General features: G+C 39.3%; 4 protein-coding genes across 4 annotated transcripts; 2 read left to right on the top strand and 2 right to left on the bottom strand.

Annotated features, from left to right (window-relative positions):
- The first annotated feature begins 11,127 nt into the window (after positions 1-11,127).
- Positions 11,128-12,491, top strand: LOC128741168 (uncharacterized). The gene is made up of 3 exons (XM_053836782.1): positions 11,128-11,686; positions 11,740-11,927; positions 11,982-12,491. The coding sequence occupies exons 1-3, from the start codon at positions 11,228-11,230 to the stop codon at positions 12,445-12,447; spliced, it is 1,113 nt and encodes a 370-aa protein (XP_053692757.1). The 5' UTR covers positions 11,128-11,227; the 3' UTR covers positions 12,448-12,491.
- Positions 12,483-14,484, bottom strand: LOC128741167 (solute carrier family 17 member 9). The gene is made up of 4 exons (XM_053836781.1): positions 14,244-14,484; positions 13,405-14,185; positions 13,120-13,336; positions 12,483-13,060 (listed from the first exon to the last, which is right to left on the bottom strand). Exons 1-4 carry the CDS (start codon positions 14,336-14,338, stop codon positions 12,813-12,815), a joined length of 1,341 nt encoding a protein of 446 aa, XP_053692756.1. The 5' UTR covers positions 14,339-14,484; the 3' UTR covers positions 12,483-12,812.
- A 2,810-nt stretch (positions 14,485-17,294) lies between these two features.
- Positions 17,295-19,170, bottom strand: LOC128743138 (elongator complex protein 3). Its single transcript, XM_053839661.1, has 3 exons — positions 19,059-19,170; positions 18,765-19,006; positions 17,295-18,703 (listed from the first exon to the last, which is right to left on the bottom strand). The coding sequence occupies exons 1-3, from the start codon at positions 19,078-19,080 to the stop codon at positions 17,318-17,320; spliced, it is 1,650 nt and encodes a 549-aa protein (XP_053695636.1). The 5' UTR covers positions 19,081-19,170; the 3' UTR covers positions 17,295-17,317.
- A 205-nt stretch (positions 19,171-19,375) lies between these two features.
- LOC128742990 (uncharacterized) lies at positions 19,376-21,239 on the top strand. The gene is made up of 4 exons (XM_053839490.1): positions 19,376-19,521; positions 19,580-20,092; positions 20,149-20,586; positions 20,643-21,239. The coding sequence occupies exons 1-4, from the start codon at positions 19,423-19,425 to the stop codon at positions 20,769-20,771; spliced, it is 1,179 nt and encodes a 392-aa protein (XP_053695465.1). The 5' UTR covers positions 19,376-19,422; the 3' UTR covers positions 20,772-21,239.
- The last annotated feature ends 2,396 nt before the right edge of the window (positions 21,240-23,635 follow it).

Raw genomic sequence — 23,635 nt, 5'->3', positions numbered from 1 at the left:
CTAAGATCTGTCCCAGGGTCCAGGGTCCTTTCAATCCAGTGGGGAGAAATCTTCTCGAAAACAAGTTTGGCATTCGTCGTCGAAATACTCCGCCAGTGATCTTAATATAAAGAACAGAATACGGAAGAGCCCTTAATACGCCGAATTGAGCAATGTTAGATCTCGGAGAATCCTCCAATCGAAATTTAAAAATTCGGCCGTGATACCGTTCTTTCCAGCAGCCTTGCCGTTCTTCAGCTCACAGATAACTTTTTAACTTGATTATCGTTCGAAATTTGCATCCTGTTTTTTCCCATTCAACAAAGTCTAAAAGTGCACCTTCCTCATCGAGGAACTGTTCCCAAGTAACATCTCTAAGTTTTATTACGTTCCTCTAGTATTCAGAACCAGTTTCATAAAACCGCCAATAAAACTATGAGCTCCATTAGAACTTCCTGTTGAGCTCTATAAAATTATCTTCCGACCAAGTGGCCCGCTCTTCAGAATGTTTTATAACCACTTTAAGAATTACGTTATAAGCTTAGGTAGTCGAACCACGCTGTGCTGAAAGTAGTAACAAAACCAATTAAGCTTTCGCTATTGAACAGCCGCTATAATATAACAAAGCTTTTCGTTTTTCGCTTTGGTAAAAAGTCAAATCAGTCCGGCAGCTTTGTTAACTTGACAATACATCCGTGAGCAGAAAAGTTGAATTTTTACCGTTAGATCATCCTGATCCTTTTGTTTTGTTTTATAGCGACAACAATAAAATATCCCATAAAATGATTAGTAAATTTTAAGCAATCTCCATTGGTTTGCAGCATATGCGCATTAAATTTTATCGTGCATATCATTGTGATAGGTAGATAAAATGGAAGTTTTACAATTTTTGCAGACTGGTTATTTTAGCAAAGTAAGTTAGTCAATTTCAATTTCCAGCCAAATCATTTTAGTTGTTTCCTGTGACTGGAAAACACTTTGCTTTGATGAATATTTGTTTGTGAGCTAAAACAAAATACTAGAATATGGCAATATTGCCTCGGATAAAAAATGATTTTGGTGTTGAGCTCTACTATTCTTCATTTGATCAGGGTGTTACCGTTTTAATAGTTCTATAAAACTTACAAATTTATTGTGGTTTGAAAAGTAACCGCAATAAGATTGATTTGGTTGGTGCGCCATATTGTATTGCTACGCCACACTTATAGTAAAGCCTGCATTTCAGTAAAGCAAACAGATACGCTCGGTGCTTTGTTCGTACTGCCAGCTCCACTACGTAGCGCAGAAGTTGGACATGATGAAGCACTTCGCCGAATAAAGCCAATCTGGCAATTACAACATCCTCCCCCGCGAGAAAAACGAAAGTGTTCAACGGAAACTTGGTTCCGGCCACTCGACAGTGCTGCACAGCCGTAACGTGCAGCAGAAGTTGAAGATGAAAACCGAGAGCAAAGTGATCTCATCGTTCCGCGCCTTGGGTCGGGAGGTCGAAAAAACGGGCTTAACGGTGAAGAAATACTGGGTCAAAAAGGACATTTTTATGCGACAGCGTCAGTCGATGCTGGCAGTGTCTAAGCAGCATGCAATCGCCCAGCGAACACCTGAAGGAGCTAGTGGAAACATCTTTCCGGCGAAACACGATGTCCCGGTTATAATGGGCGACGCAAACTACTTGGACGGCAACGGCTGGCAAGGACCGAGTACTTTACATCCCCAACCAAGAAGATAAACGATAACGTTAAGTATATCTTCTCAAAAAAGATCATTCTGTGGCTAACGATCAACGAGAAGAAAATGTTCAAGCCGCTGTTGTTTCGCTCGGGGTTTACAGTGAACGAGGAGATACGAAGATACAGTACGAAGTACCTACCGGAAAATGTCGCTTTCATCAAGAACTATCGCGCAAAGGATGCACCAGTGAGTCTTTTGGCCGGCCCTGGGTTTGACCCATCATGCCAAGAAATCACTAGAGGAGATGAACTGGTTGAAAATAAATGTTGTACCGACGATCACCAACTCTCGCAACGTTCACCAACTTCTACCAATAAAAATTTTTATGCGAAGCTCAAACGGAGCATTTACTCCAATAATTTTGTGCCCAAAACAAAGAAGGAGACGGTGAACCGCTGTAAAGCCTGCCAAATGGCTTTACGGTCAAAGCATCAGAGCGTCGAAGCATTCTTATTAAAGGCTTCAGTGCCATCCAAATCAGTCCATTTTTGCAATACATAAATTAAGTGCATTACATAGCGCATAAACCTGGAAGGAACACTGATTTGGGAAACAAGGGGGCAACAAATTAGGATCTCGTGCAGTGCCATGACGCGGAATGTTTGGGGTTTTAGTTGTTCGAGAAGCATCCCGTCGTCGCCCACAAAATTCGGCGATCTGTACTTGCAGATACCATGCAACCAGTTTATGTGTTTATTTCAATGTTTTTGTCCATGCCGAACGCTATGAGTCGAATTTTCTAGATTTTTTTCTTTAGTGCCAAGACAACACGTTTATTAATTCATCCGTTCACTCCAGGTTAGACGCTGTTCTGAGCCGCGGCTAAGCTAAAGTGCGGGCACTCACTAGATTGAGCATAGGTCAAACCATCACTGCGATCAATACTGTTGCTCTATTGTGACAATTTTTGTGGTGAGTTTCCATGTTGCTTGCCCTCCCAGTTAGCTTCGGGGTATGATACTGGCCTAACAAGCCGGTCGTCGTATGCTCGAATCTCGGCTGTGAGGTGCTGCTATAGAGTCAGTAGGATCGTTGCACCAGCCCCGTAATTGTCTTGTACTCTATTAACCGGCTGCGAAGTCGGTCAATAAAGAAGGTCAAGTTCTCAACAAGACGTTTATACTCATGGCTTTGCTTTGCTTTTTTCAATGTTGCTTGCTGACCGTCTATGCACTGAATTTGGAAGGAGAGCCTGACCAGTGAGCTATTGTCATTCCACGAGATCCAACTAGTTAGTGTTCTACTGAGCTGAGCTTAATAAATTCGCAATCTAAAAAACAAAAAGTGGTTTTGGAACTTTTGGAAAATTCAGTTTTGACCTACCAAGGGGGAGAAAATTTGCCTATCACTGTCATCCCACTCCTGAACAAAAATCGTTTCATTTATTCTTTACTTTTGTTTTACACGGTATTATATTTTCTAGAAATATGATACAATTTGAAAACGTAATCTAATAATCAATCTCTGTCACACAGTGTATCATTCTGCTATTCGAAACGTTGGTTTTATTTCTCCATCTCGCATGCCCTATCTTTAACTAGTCCAACAATCAATTGAGAACGAAAGGAACAAAACGAATGATCAATTAAAATTTCTTCTAGGCAATCTTAGGATTCTAACTCTAATAGACTGTGTTTTCTAATAAATAGCCGAAATCAACCGAAACAACCGAATTGAAATTCATATTGAATCAATATTTTTCCCCTTTTTAGAGCAATAAAGCAAAAAAAACAAGTAGTTTGTACGTACTTAGCCTTGTAGTACATATATTTCGGCTTAAAATACTGTGAACCTAGGGATATGATAAAAGAAAAATTCAAAATAAACGTGATCAAGGAATTTCCTTTACTAAGTTTGTTTGTGCTAATTCCAGCTAACCCCTGTGTTAGTTTGTACATGTTTTTGTTTTCGATCAAAAAGTTCAAATCCAATTTAATGACAAATCTCAAGATATTTTCTATGTTCTCCTACTATTATATACATTCGAGATTTAATAGTAATGGCAAATTTCATGGTGGTTACTTTGGTATCATAATAACAGCGAGGTACTTCTTACACCTTAAAAAAGAAACGCTAGCATCGGTTACGGTTAGGTGGAATTAGCGATAAAGTAGTCGAAGTTTGGACAAACAACTACTATCGTTTTGAACGAATATAAAAATTCAACAGAAATTGCCTTCTAAGTGAACGGTACGACCAAAATCTAATTGCTCCACATAAATGCAGTCACAAGAAACAGGTATCAGACGATGACGGTAAACCAAGGATAATCAGCGAAGTCAATTTTTTACCGAAACTAATCTAGCGAGTAATATAGCAACAATATCCATCTCGACCATGCAACTGACTTTTACCGCTTTAGTAATGTAGCAAATTTACCAAAAAAAAAATTAACAGAAAAATAGAGGAAAATGCGAGAGAAAATCAATAAGGAATTACCTAATTAGCAAGAGCTATTAGGAAAATTGCATTAAAGAATTCTTTGAGCAACCAAGAAGACGAATCGATAATAGAGTCAGAGACGGGAAACAATCATATATGCCGTTGTATTGTGCGGTACACGTGGTCAAAATACCCAAAAAAAACTATTCTTCTCCAAGTGTAATTCTGTAGTCATTCTTCTCACTGCAAGTTCAGAGTCCAATAGTAGCGACCAACAAAAGCCAAATCTTTTGAATGTGCTTCTTTAGGGTTTATCGAAGTGATGATATCGAATCGGATTGAATCGATTAGCGTTAACATTAAATGAAAACTCATATACAGAGCAGAAGCAAATCTATCTTTTCTACCGGAAAATACCGGAGAAAGTAGCTTTAAATAGAGTATAACAATTATCCAAAAAATGATACGAATAATGTAGGTGGTCGACGAGGAAATTGTACTACGAATTACTGTTAGTAATTGTTAAAATTTCCGACTACAAATAGAAGATATGAATCAGAACAATTGATGGACGTTACAAAAATCGTACCAGCAAACTTTCATGCAGAACTTGATGCGCTGCTACTTGAAGTATGTCGTTTCCTATTTAACGTTTCAATCAGAGACAACTCTCATCGAAACAGACTGATTCGATCCATTTCAAAAATAAAAACAAAAACACTGTGCTTCAAAATTAAGTTTTGAAGAAAATTGTTCGATCGAAATTCAAACAAACAATTTCAATTAGAATTGGATTGATAGAAACGTAGAATAGAAGTGCGTTTCTTCCATAGCCTATAACGAAATTCAAAATTTTGTTCGTTTTCTTCCATGTTGAAACTGCCTTGTAGCTTATGCAATTCTTTGCACACTCATACCTACCCGTTCGAGTCTAAATTTAATACAGTTGACAAAGGAAACATCCGTTCCAAGTTACATATCTTGGTGACAAAATTTCACCGGTAAATTTCGGTAAACTGTTTGAATGAAAAAACTAGTCTAGAAAACCAAGAAATTTGTTTTTAGCTTACATAACATCAAACCAAAGCCTTAGACACTACATTCCGCTTTCGAAATATAGTTTTACAGTGGGCTTCTCAGCGGATTCTCAATGTACAAAAGTTCACCGTAACGCTAAGAATCCTTTCCATTCTAGGGTCAAACAAACGGCAACTGGCTTATGAGACTAGCAAGAGAAGTGTTAAAACATATTGGTTTTGCTTACATATAGATATATGGCCAATTTTATTTGCCTATAAACGCGAGTCAAAACTAGTCAATTCAAAGTGAGAGAACATCCAGTCTCTCGTTTTTCACACATGATTGTTAATTCAAAACAATGAAAGGCAGTAAGTCATTACATGACAATCAAATGTATCGTAATAGAGCTATTTGCAGCAGTCCAAATGGTTGAAACTATGATTTTCCGCATTAGTATAATCACACCAACTAGTAGCGTCGTCTATGTCAACGAAAACTATTAAACTATCTGCCTTCGGTTATGCCTCCGCCTATTCTCGAGTTAGTTCTAGTCGTTGGCAGTTGTTTTCAATTAGTCGAACTATAATTGCGCCTTAAATTAGATTTACATCGATCGAACTATGTGCTTTTTAAGTAATTATTCAAAAAACTCAAACTGTTAAATCACAATTGAGCTTACTATCCGTCAAGTTCGAATAGGAAAATCAAAAACAAAACCAACATCGCCGAATGTAGCATGCAAGAAGAAAAATAAACCAGTGAACCATACCCATATTTCAAATCAATACCGACCGGACAATGTTGGGTGGACAAAAATAAAATTAACTATTGTTTTCATCCTCCGCGGATTTTACCAAACACTTGAACCAAAAAATATAGACATCTCATGCCCCGTGTTGAGCCATCAACAAGTCAAAACAATATGATCATTTCAAACGTGGAAACAAGTTATCTAGTTGCATGTGGCTAATAAACCAAACAAACAGTGTGTTAATAGTAGTTATTACGTAAATTACAAAACCAACGTTATGACAAAGGAGTAACAAAAATATAAAAATATAATTCACTGAGTTGCTCTGATGTAACCGCCGAGATGTTTCAAGAACGCAATTTGAAAGTACGGAACGAAACATCAGTAATCTCATTTCACGCACGCAAGTAGAGCGGTGATATGAAAAAAAGTTGTTTAATTACTTGATAGAGTTGTAAAAATTGTATAAAACCAGGAGAAGTAAAAGAGTAAGTAGTATATAACGAAATTAAACAATTATAGAGAAGTTTAAATGATTAAGCAAATGTGTTATATTGAAATGTGAAGAATAAAAACAAATCAGATGAAAATAAGTAACTATATTAAAAGATTCAGAAAACGATACTTTTGAAAAGAAATTCATTCATTAGATACCTCATCTCATTTCAGCTAAACGGAACATCTATAAGTTTTTTTGGGTTTATATTGTCAATTGCAAGGAAAATTGTACCATCCAAAGTGCGATATCGCTCATAAAAGTGCTATTTTGCATTAAATCGTTTCGGTATCTTCGGCGCACTTTTTCGTTATCTTCCAAGCAATAAGTGCGCCGAAGATACCGAAACGATTTAATGCAAAATTGCACTTTTCTGGGCGATATCGCACTTTGGATGGTGCAATTTTCCTTGCAATTGACAATACATGCTCCGCAAGTCCGCACCAAGCCGATTAGCGATTTTTGGTAAACTGCGAGAAAAAGAAAGAACTGTGATCTGTATGTGTGGTGATAACTTCAGTTCAAGGTTCTGAAGGACCAAAAGGGCCTGCTCGGATCCACAAGCAGAAACACTTATGCGCCTTCCAGGATTATGAAAATTTCCTTTCAGTATTAGAATTCTTCCATACACTAAACAATTTCGCTGCACCAACTTTAACCCACGTGATAATTTGTGCGTTCGTGCTATCGACCCAATTTTGAACATATTACTGATTGCTTTTGGCTAAACCTAACGAATGGCTTCTTGTTTAATATTTCTTTTACATGTAATCTGCGTCATTTGCTTTTTTGTTTATTTGTACATCAAAAATCAACAGGCCTTGTGGCCCAAATGATAAGACTTAACCTAAAAATTATATGCTATTGTTGAAAAACGATTTTTCAGCACATTACGGCTGACATTAAAGTCGAAGCTGGAATGAACACGGTTAAAATAGCGTTGTAGACCCGTAATCATGCTGAAGCTACTGTAGTTAGTCCGACGGCTCGGCAGAAAGAGGCTATTGCGCAAGGCATCCGGACGTCTATGTCAAGGTTCTCCGGTATCCACGGGCAATCCGCAATTTCGAGTTCAACAAATCGGAGACAATTATAGCTCTATTCACATCACGACGAATATGAAGGAGATCTAGGTCGATGAGCCCATAGCGTTGTTCGTAGCTTGAAAGTTGGAAAGGGTTATTCCACGGAAGTATCCGAAGAACAAAACGAATGAATCTCCGCTTCACTGTCTCGACTCGGCTAACTGCATTTTGATAGTAAGGACTCCACACTGCGCAATATTCTAGATTGAAGCGGACTAATGCACAGTAATGAGTATTCAAGCAATAAACATCATTGAAGTTCTTGGCGATGCGCATAATGAACCTAAGGTTTCGGCAAGCCTTGTCCAGTCCATGATGTACGCGATGTGCTGTTTGAAAATAAGTTCAGAGTCGAGCAGTATACCCAGATCCTTGACGTAATTTTCGCGTCATAATGGCATATTTGACAGCCTATAATCCAAAGCGAATGGGCTCAACTTTCTAGAAAATGTGATGATTCCACACTTGTTGGGGTTTAGCATCACGCGGTTGTAGCCACACCATTTCGCAAAGAGTGATAATTTCTCCTGAAGGAGGCCTTATGTTTTGCCTTTCTACTATATAAATATATAGTATAAAGGTATAGAAATCACTTGGAAAACCGGAAATGGAAAGAAGGTCCTGCGGGCCGAATATCATATACCATTCGACTCAGTTTCGAAAACTGAGCATTCTCTGTGTGTGTGTATGTATGTGTGTGTGTGTGTGTGTGTGTGTGTGTGTGTGTGTGTGTGTGTGTGTGTGTGTGTGTGTGTGTGTGTGTGTGTGTGTGTGTGTGTGTGTGTGTGTGTGTGTGTGTGTGTGTGTGTGTGTGTGTGTGTGTGTGTGTGTGTGTGTGTGTGTGTGTGTGTGTGTGTGTGTGTGTGTGTGTGTGTGTGTGTGTGTGTGTGTGTGTGTGTGAGTGTGTGTGTGTGTGTGTGTGTGTGTGTGTGTGTGTGTGTGTGTGTGTGTGTGTGTGTGTGTGTGTGTGTGTGTGTGTGTGTGTGTGTGTGTGTGTGTGTGTGTGTGTGTGTGTGTGTGTGTGTGTGTGTGTGTGTGTGTGTGTGTGTGTGTGTGTGTGTGTGTGTGTGTGTGTGTGTAACGCTTTCAATCTCACTCACTTTTCTCGGAGATGTATGGACCGATTTTAATGTTCTTAGTGTCAAATGAAAGGCCTAGGTGTCCCATTGGTCGCTATTGAATTTCATCTGATCGGACTTTTAGTTCAAAAGTTATGTATAAAAATATGAAAAATATGGGACTTCATTATCTCATAGATCCCTTAACCGATTTGAACAAAATTGATTGCATATGAAAGAGGAGCCTTACAAACCCTTAACTTCTAAATTTCATGACGATTGGACTTGTAGTTTGAAAGTTACATAAAGAAATGTGAAAAAATAGTATTTAAAACATATTTTTGTAACATATAAGAATTAATTCAATGAAAAACATCACACATTTTATTATTATTTGAAAATTACTGCTGAGATCTATCAAACGAAACCGAGTTATTTAAAATCGGACGGTTCATTCAAAAGTTATTCAAACTTTAACACTTAAGCACCGTATATTAAACTGTTAAAACGTGTGAAATCAAAACGTATCAATCAAATGTTGATTGTATTCAATGTGTGCTATGTATGCATGTATGTATGTATGAATGTATGTGTGTATGTATGTATGTATGTATGTATGTATGTTTATATGTATGTATGTATGTATGTATGTATGTGTGTATGTATGTGTGTATGTGATGACAATTTGCAATTTTTAAATTTGCATTGAAATTCAAGAGAAGTGAGAAACATGCCAATTGTCTGAAGCTTTTGAAGCCTCTTAGTGGAATACGAACTCTGAATTTAAGGAAAAGATAAAACTTCTACCGACTATATTCCACTATTTAATATTTTTTCGCGACAGATACGTATACGCTTTGAAATAAGACACTGATGAAGCCTGCACGTCGTAGGTGAACTACGTATCTGTTGCAAATATATAATAAAATGTGGGATTCAAGATTCAACCGAAAAGTTATGCTTTTGATTTCAGATTTCAATTGTCATTTTCTTCGCTTGTTGTTACTCACAATGGTACAAGAAAACCAAAAAGCGAAGAATAGCAGTTAATTTAAGCATGTAGGTATAGCGGTGTACAAGATTAAAAATACTAGTGAGTTGATTTTTCCAAATAAATTTATACAAATTTCAAACAAATTTTGCGCATCAATAGATGCTCTTTTCAGTCAATAGATACTAGAGCTTAGAAATGTTATATGAAAAATAAGAAGTAAACGTTGCACGGCAGTAATTTTGTAAGATTTGTTTTCGTTAGTGAAATTTTAAAGGACAAATGCTGTATGTCATGTATCATGTTTTAATAAATAAATAAAAAATGACAAGCACTGGAAATCATACCGATCATATTTCCCATTCTCAAGCATGTTTGTGGCGCAGCTTTTGCACTATTTTTCGACCTCGTCTTGTTTTCCTAACCCACTAACATTGTAAAAACGATGCGATCAAGCTAATGACTATCTTTTCATGAAAGTACATTCAAAAGAAGCTTAAGTCTTGATTTCCATGCAAAAGTAATTATCTGAAGGAGCGCCAGCTAAGAAAAAGTTCAATTTCTCTTCTTCATATCTAATGCTCTATTCAGTTATTTTTTCTGATTCAGATATATTGCACAATTGAAGCCAAGTTGAACAATGTTTACATTGTTACATTCGAACAACAAACAATCATGAATGTATCCATAGTAACTCCGTCAGGGCGAACTCGACGCTCCTCCAATGAATGTCAAAGGATTGTGCCCACTTGTGCTCAATATCCGCCATTATCGCTCGTGGAAAGCTGGATACTGGCTGGTTCCAAGTTGTCGCCGTCCATGGATGTTTAGTCCGCTAAATTTTGACAATTTCACACCCCTGGTGGAATACTTCATGCAGGGATGCCAGGTGATTTTTTGAAAAGTCTTCACAAATCAAGAAAAATGTCTTCATTTCTAGATAGAATTAACAAAAGGGCGAATGTCGCAAATGTAAACAAAACGAGTGAGAGTTACTTTTAAAACGAGTGAGAGTTACTTTTTGCTGGACCAGCATAGGAAAATCAACCCTCATTCGGTTTGTTTACGCTTGCGACATTCGCCCTTTTGTTAATTCTATCTTCGTTTGTCTTCTTCCGGCTTTCCAGATTTTTTTACCCATTTGAATTGCATGGTGAAGACATATCTTCAAGTAAAGACATTTCAAAATAAAAGTCTTCTTTGTAACAAAAATGTCTTCAAAATGAAGACATGTCTTCACTTCTGGCATCTCTGACTTCATGTCAAAATTTTATCGTGTAAATTACTCCATCATATCCAGGGATACCAGATTTGCAGATTTGTCTGCAAATTGCAGATTTTTGGAACGGTCTTGCAGATCATTATAAATTTGCAGATATTTGCAGTTTTTCTGACTTTTATTGATTTGGTGCAGATTTTTGTTCGAAGCTCTTTCAACTTTCACAGACTTCCTAAAAAAGTGTGCAGATTTTCGCAGATTATTTTTAAACCAGAAAATTCGAGTAGCCAGAAAACTGCTCGATTTTTTCGGTTTTCGAGCAGTTGCAGACATTTTTTTAGAAAATATGGCATCTCTGATCATATCAAATATTATCGTTTAGTGAACCATGGGGAAAATCCGGAAAATCGGATAAAGGATCATTGTAACCTTTGTAAGTTGTAACATAACAAATAACGGAATAGCTTGTAAGCCGCACGGCACGGCATAGAATTAATAACATCATTTAAACAATTATGAATTCACATTGCGAACCAAAAATTCGAGAGCTGAAACGACACGAGCTTCGATGGGAACGACAGCGGCATCGTAAGTGCGAACTGGACGTTAACCGTGCCGGTCTAGGTGAGATGCTGCAAGAGGTGCAGGATGTTGAAAACATTTCCACCCAGGAAATTAAGGGAATCGCCTCAAGGATCAAACGCCGCAAACATGCCGATAGCAAAGATTTGCTGAAGCTTAGTTACGGTTTTCAGCAGAGTGCCGAAAATATTTCGGAATTCATACGAATTACCGGCTCGATAAATGTGATCGTGAAAGAATTTACCGGACTTGATTCCGAGCTGCAGCAACTGGCCGCCGAATGCTTGTGCAATCTATCGCTCGGCAATGAAGTTTGCTGCGAAAAAGTTGCAATGTTTGCCGGGACCTATTTAATTACATTCATGGAAACCATAAACAATGGTCGACTGGCGGTATGTAAATGAAGATTTTTTTAGATTTCTATTAGCCATTACATCCTTTTTAGAATACATGTGTCTGGACTTTGCAAAATGTAATATCATCGGGAGCGAAAGCAACCAAAGTATTGCACTCGCAGGGTGTAGTAGCTAAATTTTGTCATCTCCTTAGGGCAATCAGGAATGATGAGCAATTGTTAGAAGAAGTGCTTTTGGCCTTAGATATGATTTTGGATTATGGTCTACTGTTTATAAGGTATGTATTTACAATATTAAATTCAGAGTTTTTAAATTGTGTTGTTTTTTTCAGGCAAGAAACCATTTTTGTGGACATATTACCCGCTGCCACTTCTAACAAACCCTCGCTTAACAATATTAAACTTATTTATAAGTCACTTTTTCTTACAAATTTCGAAATCCTAGATTTCAATGCTTTACACAAGCTAGTAGATAGTTGTACGGGTTATTTCAAAATAGCACTCGAGGCAAACAAAAGTGCGGAAATAATTTATGCCATCCGAATAATAGGCAATCTAGTTGCGAAAAACGATGAGAGCTTTTGCGGAACATTTCTAGATGCATGCAGACAGAATAACGTCACGTTCCACATGTTGTTCAATTTCCACTCAAATGCCGAGCACATCGGTATCTGCCGTGAACTCTTTTGGCTTTTTGGGAACGTTCACAAAACAGCAAACCAGCAGCATATGCAATCATATTTGATGCACGATAATTTCATTGAAAACCTGGTTGTCCCAAAAGCAATGCTTAGTTGATAGATCATAAGCAAATTAAAGGAAACGATTAAAATTAAATTATAGTTTGCATTAACTTTTTCTTCCTTTGAGAGAAATTTTCTGTCCAGTTTTCCAGGAGATGACAAAAACGGTTGTTCGTATGTTGTATGATGAAATTTATTTTTCCCAGAATAGCACAAGCTTTTTTTCCTCAGTTGAATTAAAAAAAGATCAATTTCCAGTCACTATGTCAGCAGTATTTTTGTTCATTTTGGGCTAGAAATGAGGTTACAAATATTAGTCGTATTTTTTAACTAACTTGTACAATATCGAAAAATTCACTATGTGTTTCGTATTACTTTAGCATATTCAAAATGCGAACGATTCATTCATGATTTTAGTTTTTAAATGATCGCTTCTGTCGCACCAAAGAGTGTGAATACAAACCACCCGACAGTGTTGATTGCCGCGGCAGTGCTGAACACCGCAGACCAGCTTTGGGTAAGTTCTAAGATGTGACCAGCCAGATATACGCCTAGAAACCCTGGTATAGCTCCTACCGTGTTCATTAAACCAAACACGCTGCCCGAATGGCTAGGGGCTAGATCCTGTGGATTCACTGTCACAGCATTATTGTGCAAACCCGATAGACCTAAAACATAAACGGAGTGTGTTGATATTTGAGCAAACAACCCTAAAATCTAAACCTACCGATAATAATTGACATACAAGTCAGAGCCGTGTTGAACTCCTGTGTGTGACACATTATGAATAGAGCAATATTTTGACCTATAAAGCAGATGCTTTGCACCAGCTTTCTAGTTCGTGTCAAAGACCATTGTCTCGCCGTCAGTTTCTCGGTTAAAATTTTACCGAAAAAAGTTACTGGTGGCAGTGCCAGCCACGGTATCATATTTACCACCCAACCCTGAAATATTAAGTTATATCAAATATTTTGATCCTGTTAATCCAAAGTCATAATCAAAACCTAAATACCTTAGCCTGGGGGAAATTCTCATGGAAATATGTTGGCAACCAGGACAGTAGCACAAAGAAGCAATTCATTTCACAGGCATGTGCCAGCACACAGGCCCAGAAAGAAAGTCTTCCAAACAACCGTAGCCAAGGAACGGCTTCGGTAGAACCTAGCTTCGAGCAAATCCGGCTCGGTTGCGAAATGTTAATAATCCGATTGCGATCGGAAGACATCGTGTAATAGCGCAGCAGAAGGGTCCACGATAATCCTAGAGAACCAATGACCCTGAACACCGTCGGCCATCCAAAGTAGTCCAAAATAAATGATCCTAGGATACCTGTAAGTAGTGTACCCAACGCGGATCCGGATGTAAGAATACTGAAGAAGCTGGTGCGTTCGTTCGCACACAGGTTCTGACTAGTGATGCTTATCATACTAGGGAAATGAACTCCCTGGCAGGCCCCATTAATAATCCGAACTGTTACAATAAACGGTATAGAGTAGCTTGACAGGTATGATGCCGACGTAATGATGTTTGGCATCCAGAAAGTGATGAGAGACCACCCAATAGCGGCTAGTAAAATCACTCGCTGTCCACCGAATTTATCGCTGAGGTAACCACCGAGTACTTGCGTCAAAGTGTAACCCCAGAAGAATGAGCTCAACACAGTTCCTGAGTCAGTTTTGCTCCATTTGCGCTCCGAAGCAACCGCAGGAACTAGGAGAGGCATTGTTGTTCGTGTCGAGTAAAGCATGCATGTTCCAGCCAGCAACGTTAGGAACCATGTTCGTTTCTCACCTCTGCAGACGATAGGGCACTTATAACAGAGTTGTAAAATCAACAATGCAATTTGTTTACCTGGTCCATATACTCTGGCTGTCATTTAAATCGCGCAGCAGCGAATATTTCAGCGAATATTTCAGCTTTTCTTCCATCGGTGTAGGTTTAACCATTTTTCTGTTCGATTTCCTGCTTGTGAGGACAATTTTCAGCCCATGAATGGCATCATTTTTTCATTCGACCTTAGAACATTTACCGCTACGTTGTACATTAAACTATCTTGTATTTTGCTTTAAAAACTAATTGCCAACCAGACTGTTTTGCTGCTGGCTGCTGCTGCTCTGGCGATTTAGCATTTTCCACTTTTCATCTCATTCACAGCGACGATGCACGTCAGTCAAACGCCACTGTCAATGAGAATTGGAAAAGGAAAACAAAAGGTGATCAGCTGTCTGCTTGACAGCGGATGAAAATTACCCGGGGGTCAACAAATTCGCATTGCCTTGCCTACTGGTAACCATACTATATAGTTATTAATAATGGTTTTGCAAAGTTGTAAAAATCATGTTTTATATTGTCAATTGCAAGGAAAATTGTACCATCCAAAGTGCGATATCGCTCATAAAAGTGTTATTTTGCATTAAATCGTTTCGGTATCTTCCGGGCACTCATTGCTTGGAAGATAACGAAAAAGTGCGCCGAAGATACCGAAACGATTTAATGCAAAATAGCACTTTTATGAGCGATATCGCACTTTGGATGGTACAATTTTCCTTGCAATTGACAATATTAAATTTTGAATCAGATTATTTATAATATTTTGATATGCTATAATTTAGCTTTAGGGCTTTCAGCATATTTACATTTGGGGTTTCCTTGCACCTCACACTGTAAAAATTCAGAATAAATTAATATTTTCAGTTTTTGCGACTGTGCACAAATTTGTGCTACACAATATTATTCTTGTTTCTTGAAAAACCCACTAACATTTCTTTCATTTGCTATCAAAATGTTGTAAACCATTTGCTCAGCGGTTCAAAGTTATGAATTTCTAAACAAAGCAGAGGACACATCAATTATCTAAATTATTCTACCTGGAAGTTCGCCACTGACCTAACAAGCGAATCTTGACTTACAGAGGCTATAAAAGTTAATAGAATAGTAACACTAAGTCAATGTGATATATACAGGTGTGGCAATGTTGGTTAAGTAGTGTTAGTGCAATGAAGAAATTTCATCATGGTGTGGGTGGAATCGTAAATCGATCAATCACGATGAAGCGTGACGTCAAACTCCAAAATCAGACCCCATTGTCCGACGCGGTTTGTTTTTGTTTTTTGACGTCGTTTTCTGATTTTTCGCTACTAATACCATCAAATGTCTTCATCTGCCACACCTTTTTAAACCTCATTGACACTAAGTAGCCGCACAATTATCCCTACTCTAACAGCTGGATGCGAAATCTGCCGAACAGGGATGGTTCGATCACTTTGACTCAATTTTGATTCATTTGACAGTACCGTCTTAACGGGGTCAAATATGACAAAGTTATATATGGGACATTTGTAAAACAGGTTATTATCTATAATTCTTCTGAATGAAGTTTTGCTGTATCTTTTGTAGTTACGGAGCTACAATGCTAGTATCTTATTAGTGACTAAATGAATGTTCATTTAGTCACTGATGAGTTACTAGCGTTGCAGCACCGTAACTACAAAATATACAGCAAAACTTTGTTCAGAAAAATTGTAGATTAGAACTAGTTCTACAAATGCCCCATACATAACATTGTCATATATGGCTCGGCTGAGACGGTACTGTCAAATGAATCAAAATTGAGTCAAAGTGATCGAACCATCCCTGCTGCCGAATAAAAACGGTAGGTCAAATTGCGAAAGAATATCACACCAAAATTTGACCAAGAATTGTTTCGAAAAGGAACAAATAGACCAAGTTTGTAGCCAATCGAAGCATTCAATTACTATTATTTAATTACTCAATTAGTGAGCGCCTGCACTCGATTGGAGACAGCTCACGAAAACGTCTGATCCGAAGCGGGCGGCTGAATTCAATTAAGAAACGTGTTTCTCGGCACTAAAGCTAAGATGGCAGCCCCATCACGAGACTTGATAGCGTGGCCCAAGCAAGGTAAACTAGCTAACCAATAATTATTGTGAATATTCAAGCAAACAGGGATCGGAATATCTGGCATCAACCTAGAAGACGAAATAAGGACGACGAATAGAATTCCGGTATGTGGAACAGCGGATCGCTGAATTTCGTAGGCCTGGGTGCGCTCGATCAGCTTGAATCCCACGAACTCGACATCGTAGCTCTGCCGGGAATCTATTGCAAAGAAGGAGCCTTATTTGACCACAGCGGTGACACTCACCCTTATTCTGCATTTCGAACCAGTCTTTATTTCGTTCGACTTGTTTCGAACGAGTTGCTTTGCCCGTTTGATTTTGCTGGCGGAATGAAGAATACCATCGACTTTCGTACGAAATACAGAATACGGGTGACTACCATTAAACTGGGAATGGGCTTTGTAGTGTTGGGCAGAAAGCAAGATCACGTGATAGATTGGTAAGCAATCAACGAGTGGATGTGTATTGAGGATAAAGAACTGTTTCTTCGATTACACCATGATCAACATGCATTGGCCGCATGAAGGTAGACCCGACACTGATAAGGAAGCGTCCTACGCGCGGCTAAAAGCAACGTACGATAGCTGTTCGCCACGAGACTTCAAGGTATTCCACGAGGACGGGATTATGAACACCCAGGTGGTTGGTAACATCGGGCAACAGTTAGGAAAAAATTGCATGCAACATGTAGCCAATCCCTAGGAGGTGGATTCTGGAATTCTGGGTTATGTGAATTTTGAAAGTTACGCGAAATTTGGAATTTAAGGCAATATGGCTATGCCTACGCGACGATTTTTAACGCAAATTTTGTAATTAACACCGGTTTTCAAACCAAATTTTGGAATTTATAAAACATTTTTACAAAAATATTAAAATTTTGAAACAAAGATGACTTTGATGTATGATAAAATATCCACTTTGTTGGCCTTCTTTCAACTGCTATTTATCGCTAAACAGTTTTATGTCAGAATCAAATCTACAGCATCATTATTAAAGACTTACCGTTCAATCCAGCATTTTGGACATGTACGGCCCATCTAATTCGTAGCCCATTTTGCGATAATAATTTCTTGTCCCAACACCAGAAATAACTGCCAGCTTCTTGCTGCCATGTTCCTCTCGTGCGATTCGCTCGGCTTCCTCCATAAGTAGCATACCGAAGCCCTGATGTTGAAATTTGGTTGGATCTCTTGCATTTACCGGCACCACTGAACCGTACACATGAAGTTCTCTCACAATCGAACAATTGTCGATAAGCTCCGGCCGGAAAGTATCGGGCGAACATTTCCGCAATCTCAGCAGTCCAACCAGAATGTCCTGGGCTGGATCTTCATAGGAAAGAAACGTTTCCCATCCACCGTTCGCCGCGTAGTCCCGTCGGATCAATTCAATTTCATACGGACGTACTTTGTTATGGATTTCTTGGATACCTACTTCACGAGTTCGTACGTCGCGACAATCTGTACCTAGATCTTTCATACGAGCCAGAGCCAGTTCACGAAGGTTACCGTGCTCAACGCCAGAGCTGACCAAAGGCATTGGAATATCACGCTGTACACGATAGACGCGCGTCCATGGTGGGACCAACGCCAAAATTTTTGCAACTAAGTCAACCAATGTTGAAGGAGGATAACTTTTATAGCGGCCAGTTTTCCACAACTCGTACAAACCGGTACCTCGGATTACTAGAGTGGGATAAATCTTCAGACCATCCGCACGAAAATCTGGATTTTCGAAAAACTCAATAAATTGTTCGATATCTCTCTCAATATCAACGTTCGGTAAATCAGGCATCATATGAGAAACAACTTTGAATCCAGCATCTTTCGACATTTGAAAGCTCTCGCAAGTTGCCTTCACTGTGTGACCACGATTCGTATCTCTGGCGACATCTTCGTATACGGACTGAACTCCTATTTCAAGGCGCGTGCATCCGTACGACAATAAATCGGATAAGTGGCGCTTTAGACAATAGTCAGGACGAGTTTCAATTGTGATTCCAATACATTTAGTGTGAGATTTTTCCGAATAACGTACAGCTTCCTCTACACTGGAGCTGGTGTGACCCGATAGAGCATCGTGAAGATTCCGAATGAAATAGTCTCTGTAGTCCTCCGGCAAGCACATGAATGTGCCGCCCATTACGATAAACTCAACCTTGTCCACCGAGTGTCCAAGCTGCTTCAGCTGCTCTACTCTATGACGAGTTTGTAGAAATGGATTGTATCGGGCTCGGATCGCTCGCATTGACGTTGGCTCATAACCAGTATAACTCTGCGTTGAATATTCAAAGTCACTATCCGGACCTCCCGGGCAATACACACAAATGTTGCCGGTCATGTTAATGTGGGGACAGCGATGCGGTTTACACATGACAGCTACTACTGCAATCTGTTGGAAAAAGGTAGCAGATATTAAAATTATTTTTCACTTCAAACTGGATTCAGCTTACTCCACTGGCGGTCCGAATTGGTTTAGCCTTCAACTTGGGAAGCAATATAGATTTAGCCTCGTGAGGAACAGCCGCGATAATGTCCACCAAACGGGGAGCACTTTCCAAGCCATAGTTCGACGCTAATCTCGTCTTCAGCCGGTTCAGATTTACATCCTTACCCTCGTGGTGCGCCTTCAAAAGTTCCTGTATGATTTCACCAACCACAATCAGCATTCGTTCATCACGACTCAGACCAGCTCCTGCAAGCAGATTCGTTTGAAAAACATTGCAAATAACATGCGAAAGACTTACCTAAGGGCTTTTTCTTCGTCATTTTACCCCGATTTGTAGTTGAAACGCACAAATTACGAGTAAATTATTGAAAATCTGCGATAAACACGACAAGGCATGCACTCGTGCTATGAAAGCAACTTTGAAAACAAAAAATGTGATGACACTTGAGACGTTACATTTACGCTGATAGTTCCATTTATGAACCCCTCGAACTTCCTTCAAGCAAAACGAAAATAAACCCTCTGGTGTTGGGAATTAAAATCAAATCAGAATCATTGTCATTAGTCAAACTTATCAAATTGCAAAAAAAGTTGTTTATGTAGTTTTTTGAGTGTTTTACAAAGGATTCTGAGTTAAAATCCCTTTTCGCGAACTATTTCTAATGGCAGCAGGATGCAGCAAAACGTTTACGTCCAAGTTCGAGGAAGAGCTTTACTACGATGTAGAATACGAGGATTTTTGCAAGAATTTTGAATTTTCAGTAGGTTTTGTGTGAAAAATATTGACCGGCTTTACGTATAATTATTTTTCTGTATTAGAATTCATCGACCTGTTGGATTTGTAATGGTTACTACGGTTCTAGTTATGGGGAACCACTTTGTGGCACATGTCACGCTTTTATCTTTCCGAATCATTCGAACGAAGAAGCTGAAGGACTTGTTACAGAGATCTCGGATGACGAAGATTCCGGCAATGACGAACCACCGGAAAACGGATCAGAAGCCAAAGATCGTCCGGATGATGATGATTCAGATTATGATTTGGAACGACCGCGACCTTCGGCACCAAGGAATCTGAGCCAGTATTTAGATTTACTCTCACAACCTCGCGAGACGGATGAGTCTCAGCAAAAAATATGTTCACTTCCGGTGGAAGTCTTACTATCAATTTTTTCCTATCTTGACGATCTGTCACTTTGGAACGTGAGCGAAGTATGCAAACAGTGGAAACGAATACTAGAGGTACACACCCCACAGCAAATGTGGCGAAAATACACTAAAGAACGGTGGCCGCTTTTCCAACAAATTTCGACTATTCCTAACTGGCTCCATGTAAGTATGGTAAGCAGTTGCAGTCTCCTATTCTATTTTATTTTAATTTTTTTTAGATGTACGGCGCCCTTATGAACTCGTGTTTCTGCCGAACTTGTCTCATTCAAATGGCATTGAAAACACCGATGCGCGGTCGAGTAAACCACATTAGAGCAAACCGTCTACGAAGTGACATCCGCTCGCTGGATCTCGACGCAACCGAAGGGATCGATGCCGTCGCACTCGATAACCAACTGTTCCATTGGCAAGCTTCGATTCTCGGACCGGCCGGCAGCCCATACGAAGGAGGAAAATTTTTCCTCTATATTGTGATTCCTTGCTCGTACCCCATGCTTCCGCCACAAGTCCGGTTTCTAACGAAAATTGTACACCCTAATGTGTCCCGCCACGGAGATGTTGGCATCGATATCATTCAGCACAACTGGTCCCTGGCTTTGACCATCTCCAAATTGTTGCTGTCGGTTCAGAGTTTATTGACTGACCCGTTCACACAGGTTTGTAAAATAAACATTTCATTCTTTTTGTCATAAAACGATTTAATACATTTCAGATTTGTATGGAACCGGAGCTTGGTAGAATGTACGAAAATGACCGACCGAAATTCGAATCCCTGGCCAGACGTTGGACATGGAAGTATGCGATGTACGAAGTACTGCCGCCACTTGAGGGATTGCTTTAAGACAAGAAAAACACACAGCTTAAGCAACTGTTACTATAACTAACCAAGGTGAGATTTAAGATTTAAGAAACATAATATATAAATCTGCAGAAGTGAAGCAAAACTGCCACAGTGCACGCATCTGGTAAGTTTGCTGAAAAAATTCGCCATCCAAATTCAATTCCAGCAGCCTATTGGTTTTGTATTGAAAGGATAATTCCTTGAATTTCCCAAAATTCTTGGTGTTGAACCGTACTTTCCGCTAAAGTTTAGTCATTAGTTCGTGCTTACAAAAGTCGTTATTTCATTTATTTAATTTATTGTGAAGCAAAGTCAAACAACGAACGTATTGAAATTTTTTTTAACTGAACGCAATTGTAATGGAGTTCAAAATGAAACTTAAATGCTACTAATTGGCTGCAGGGATGCCCTGTTAGAAGATACTGATCAATTTTTCGATGTGACTGAATTATGAATTAATAAAGTGATGAAAGTAATATATTCGAACATTTCCTCGATGACATAAGCTGAAAATAATATAGTATAGATTAATACTGATTTTTTTGTGACAATCTTTTACCACTACTGATAACCCTGAGCATTGCTTAACTGCGACCACTGCAACCAAGTTTCAGGGCTGGTCTATATTTTTGGCAATTGAAATTTGTGAAGCCAAATGTGATGAATTCTGCCAAAAGTATTTTTGTATCAATTGACTCAGTGCTTTTGGTAAGCGTCATCATAAGGATATTCACTCTTATCCTGCGAGTCACGTGACTCAATACGAAAATTGTCATTCGCCGTGACTCGCCACGGCGAGTCGAATGGGGTGATATCACTTAGGTGACAACTGTGTCACCTAGGTAACAAACACATGTCACCTAAGTGACAATTGTCACCCCATTCGCGGTGACTCCAAATTAGTCGCGTCACTCGCCTCGCAGAATAAGGGTGATTACCTTTGGCTTGGCATACCCAAGTTTAGTCTACCCAGGACAGTTACCGAAGGAGTTTTATTTTTTTTCAGTTTGTTCTTGCTGGAAAGCTGATTGAGTGATAGTCGACAAGCTAAGACGACCTGAACCAAAAAAGAATCTGGAGAACAATAGCAATACATGACAGCAAAAACAGCAACAACAATATAGAATAACAACTTATTCAGGTGATGTAAAGAACTACAAGAAACCCCGGTAAAGCTAACCACGGAGCAGGTGAGAAGAGATAAAGTGAACCGCTGAAAAAAGGTAGGAGCAAAACATTAAACCACAGTAAACCTTTAGTTAATTTTATAAATTTACAACATTTTGTTGTCTTAACGTTGACATGAATGATCATTTGGCCATATTACGCAGTTGCAAACATATATCTATGCAAGCTGTGGGTTTGGCGACGGGTTCCCATTATAAATACTGCGTACTAGCTGCTTGATCCCGAGTGTTGGGTATTGGAGGGTGCGACTCTATGGTTTATAGCTTCTGTCGACTACCGCGAACATCCACGACATGCTGCGCTAGATTTACTCTGTAGACCTGTCTTGGTACAGTGCATAAATGCCAAGGGAATGGAAAATTAAATTGTTAGATAACTTGATAACCACTGATGGTCCGATATCTATCTTTCACTTGGTCCGTTTGTGGTTGTGGTTTACGGCGGGTGTGCGGTGGCTTAAGAGACCGGAATTCCTAAGACAGAAAAGCGATAGCTGGCCAGCCGAGGTGTTCTCGTCTGGTTTTACGAAGGAGGAAATGTAACCAAATTTGCTTCATCACTTTTTTCTTTTTTATTCGCTCGGACGTGTTCTTGGCGCGTTTCACAGGCGAATGAATATATTTAGGCTACATTGGGCTCACGATTACCTTCCAGACCTCACAGGGCGTGATTCAACGACATCAAGGCAGTCAAGGGAAATCAGAAATCCAAACCCAGATTACCAGCGGAATTGTTGATCGAATGGTCGGGTTATTTCCGTAAACAAGGGTAAAGGCGGTCAGGAACGATCAGCAGCGGTTCAGAGTTGTTTGACCTCCCAATGGTTAAGACATTTGCAGCAATAATATTTCTCTCGCGGTCAGGAATTTCTACAGTCTAGTCGCGCCGGAAACTTTCTTCTACCACCCATCGAGTAGTTTTATTTTGACGAACTCGAAATTCAAGTCATCTTCTGAATCTGATCAGCTTTCTTTATCAGTACATCGTAAGACTCATACAGACTAGACGAATTAGTCGTCAGTTAGTAGCCCTTCAGTCGATCATCAGTGGATTTCGGCAAGATGTTAAAAAACGGAAGCGTCGAAAGAGATTGGTGCTTATGATGAACACTTCGAGTTTTGTTGTTGAACAGATAACGTGACAAGTTTGGCTATCTTCATTGGAGAACCCGATTCAAAGCACACGCCTTACCAGGTAGTCCAGCGCCCAAGACTACCAAGTAGTTGGTGCGGCTTAAGGCCATAAGCCGTCGTAGAGAAAGTGCTATGAAATATGGGCCCTATTCTGTAAGTCCCGTCGAGCAATTCAGCCTCAGGAAAACGGACAGCATAGCGAAGCGACTCGATGAACAACCAAAACAAAGCAAACTCGGGTGTCACTTACTAACAGTTGAGTCACTAGGTTTTTAGTGGTTGACTCAGTAGAGTCACTTGACAAAATCGTGTCACGTGTGACTTATATAATACCAAAAGTGCAGTCAAGCAAAGTGACACTCTACGTGACTTACAGAATAGAGCCCATAATAGGGCCCATATTCCGTATTTTCACTCGACACGACTTACTTAATAAGACCCATAATTTTCGGGACGACTTATGTCACATTTGAATGGATTAAATCGTCCAAAATGAATATTCTGTCATCGATTGAAAGTTTCCTATCGTCATCACTAAAGTGA

The sequence above is a fragment of the Sabethes cyaneus genome, chromosome 3 (genome assembly GCF_943734655.1).
Source record: "Sabethes cyaneus chromosome 3, idSabCyanKW18_F2, whole genome shotgun sequence".
Classification (NCBI taxonomy): Eukaryota; Metazoa; Arthropoda; class Insecta; order Diptera; family Culicidae; genus Sabethes; species Sabethes cyaneus.
This window is presented reverse-complemented; position numbering and strand designations above follow the sequence as displayed.

Bases quoted from the DNA above. Each gene is read 5' to 3' on its own strand.
- LOC128741168 (XM_053836782.1), top strand. From the start codon at position 11,228: ATGAATTCACATTGCGAACCAAAAATTCGAGAGCTGAAACGACACGAG. The intron at 11,687-11,739 runs GTATGTAAATGA...CATCCTTTTTAG, and splicing joins TAAACAATGGTCGACTGGCG to AATACATGTGTCTGGACTTT. The intron at 11,928-11,981 runs GTATGTATTTAC...TGTTTTTTTCAG, and splicing joins TATGGTCTACTGTTTATAAG to GCAAGAAACCATTTTTGTGG.
- LOC128741167 (XM_053836781.1), bottom strand. From the start codon at position 14,338: ATGGTTAAACCTACACCGATGGAAGAAAAGCTGAAATATTCGCTGAAA. The intron at 13,337-13,404 runs GTATTTAGGTTT...TTAATATTTCAG, and splicing joins AGAATTTCCCCCAGGCTAAG to GGTTGGGTGGTAAATATGAT. The intron at 13,061-13,119 runs GTAGGTTTAGAT...TTTATGTTTTAG, and splicing joins TTGTATGTCAATTATTATCG to GTCTATCGGGTTTGCACAAT.
- LOC128743138 (XM_053839661.1), bottom strand. From the start codon at position 19,080: ATGACGAAGAAAAAGCCCTTAG. The intron at 19,007-19,058 runs GTAAGTCTTTCG...ATCTGCTTGCAG, and splicing joins GACGAAGAAAAAGCCCTTAG to GAGCTGGTCTGAGTCGTGAT. The intron at 18,704-18,764 runs GTAAGCTGAATC...TTTTTCCAACAG, and splicing joins CAATTCGGACCGCCAGTGGA to ATTGCAGTAGTAGCTGTCAT.
- LOC128742990 (XM_053839490.1), top strand. From the start codon at position 19,423: ATGGCAGCAGGATGCAGCAAAACGTTTACGTCCAAGTTCGAGGAAGAG. The intron at 19,522-19,579 runs GTAGGTTTTGTG...TTTCTGTATTAG, and splicing joins GCAAGAATTTTGAATTTTCA to AATTCATCGACCTGTTGGAT. The intron at 20,093-20,148 runs GTAAGTATGGTA...AATTTTTTTTAG, and splicing joins CTATTCCTAACTGGCTCCAT to ATGTACGGCGCCCTTATGAA.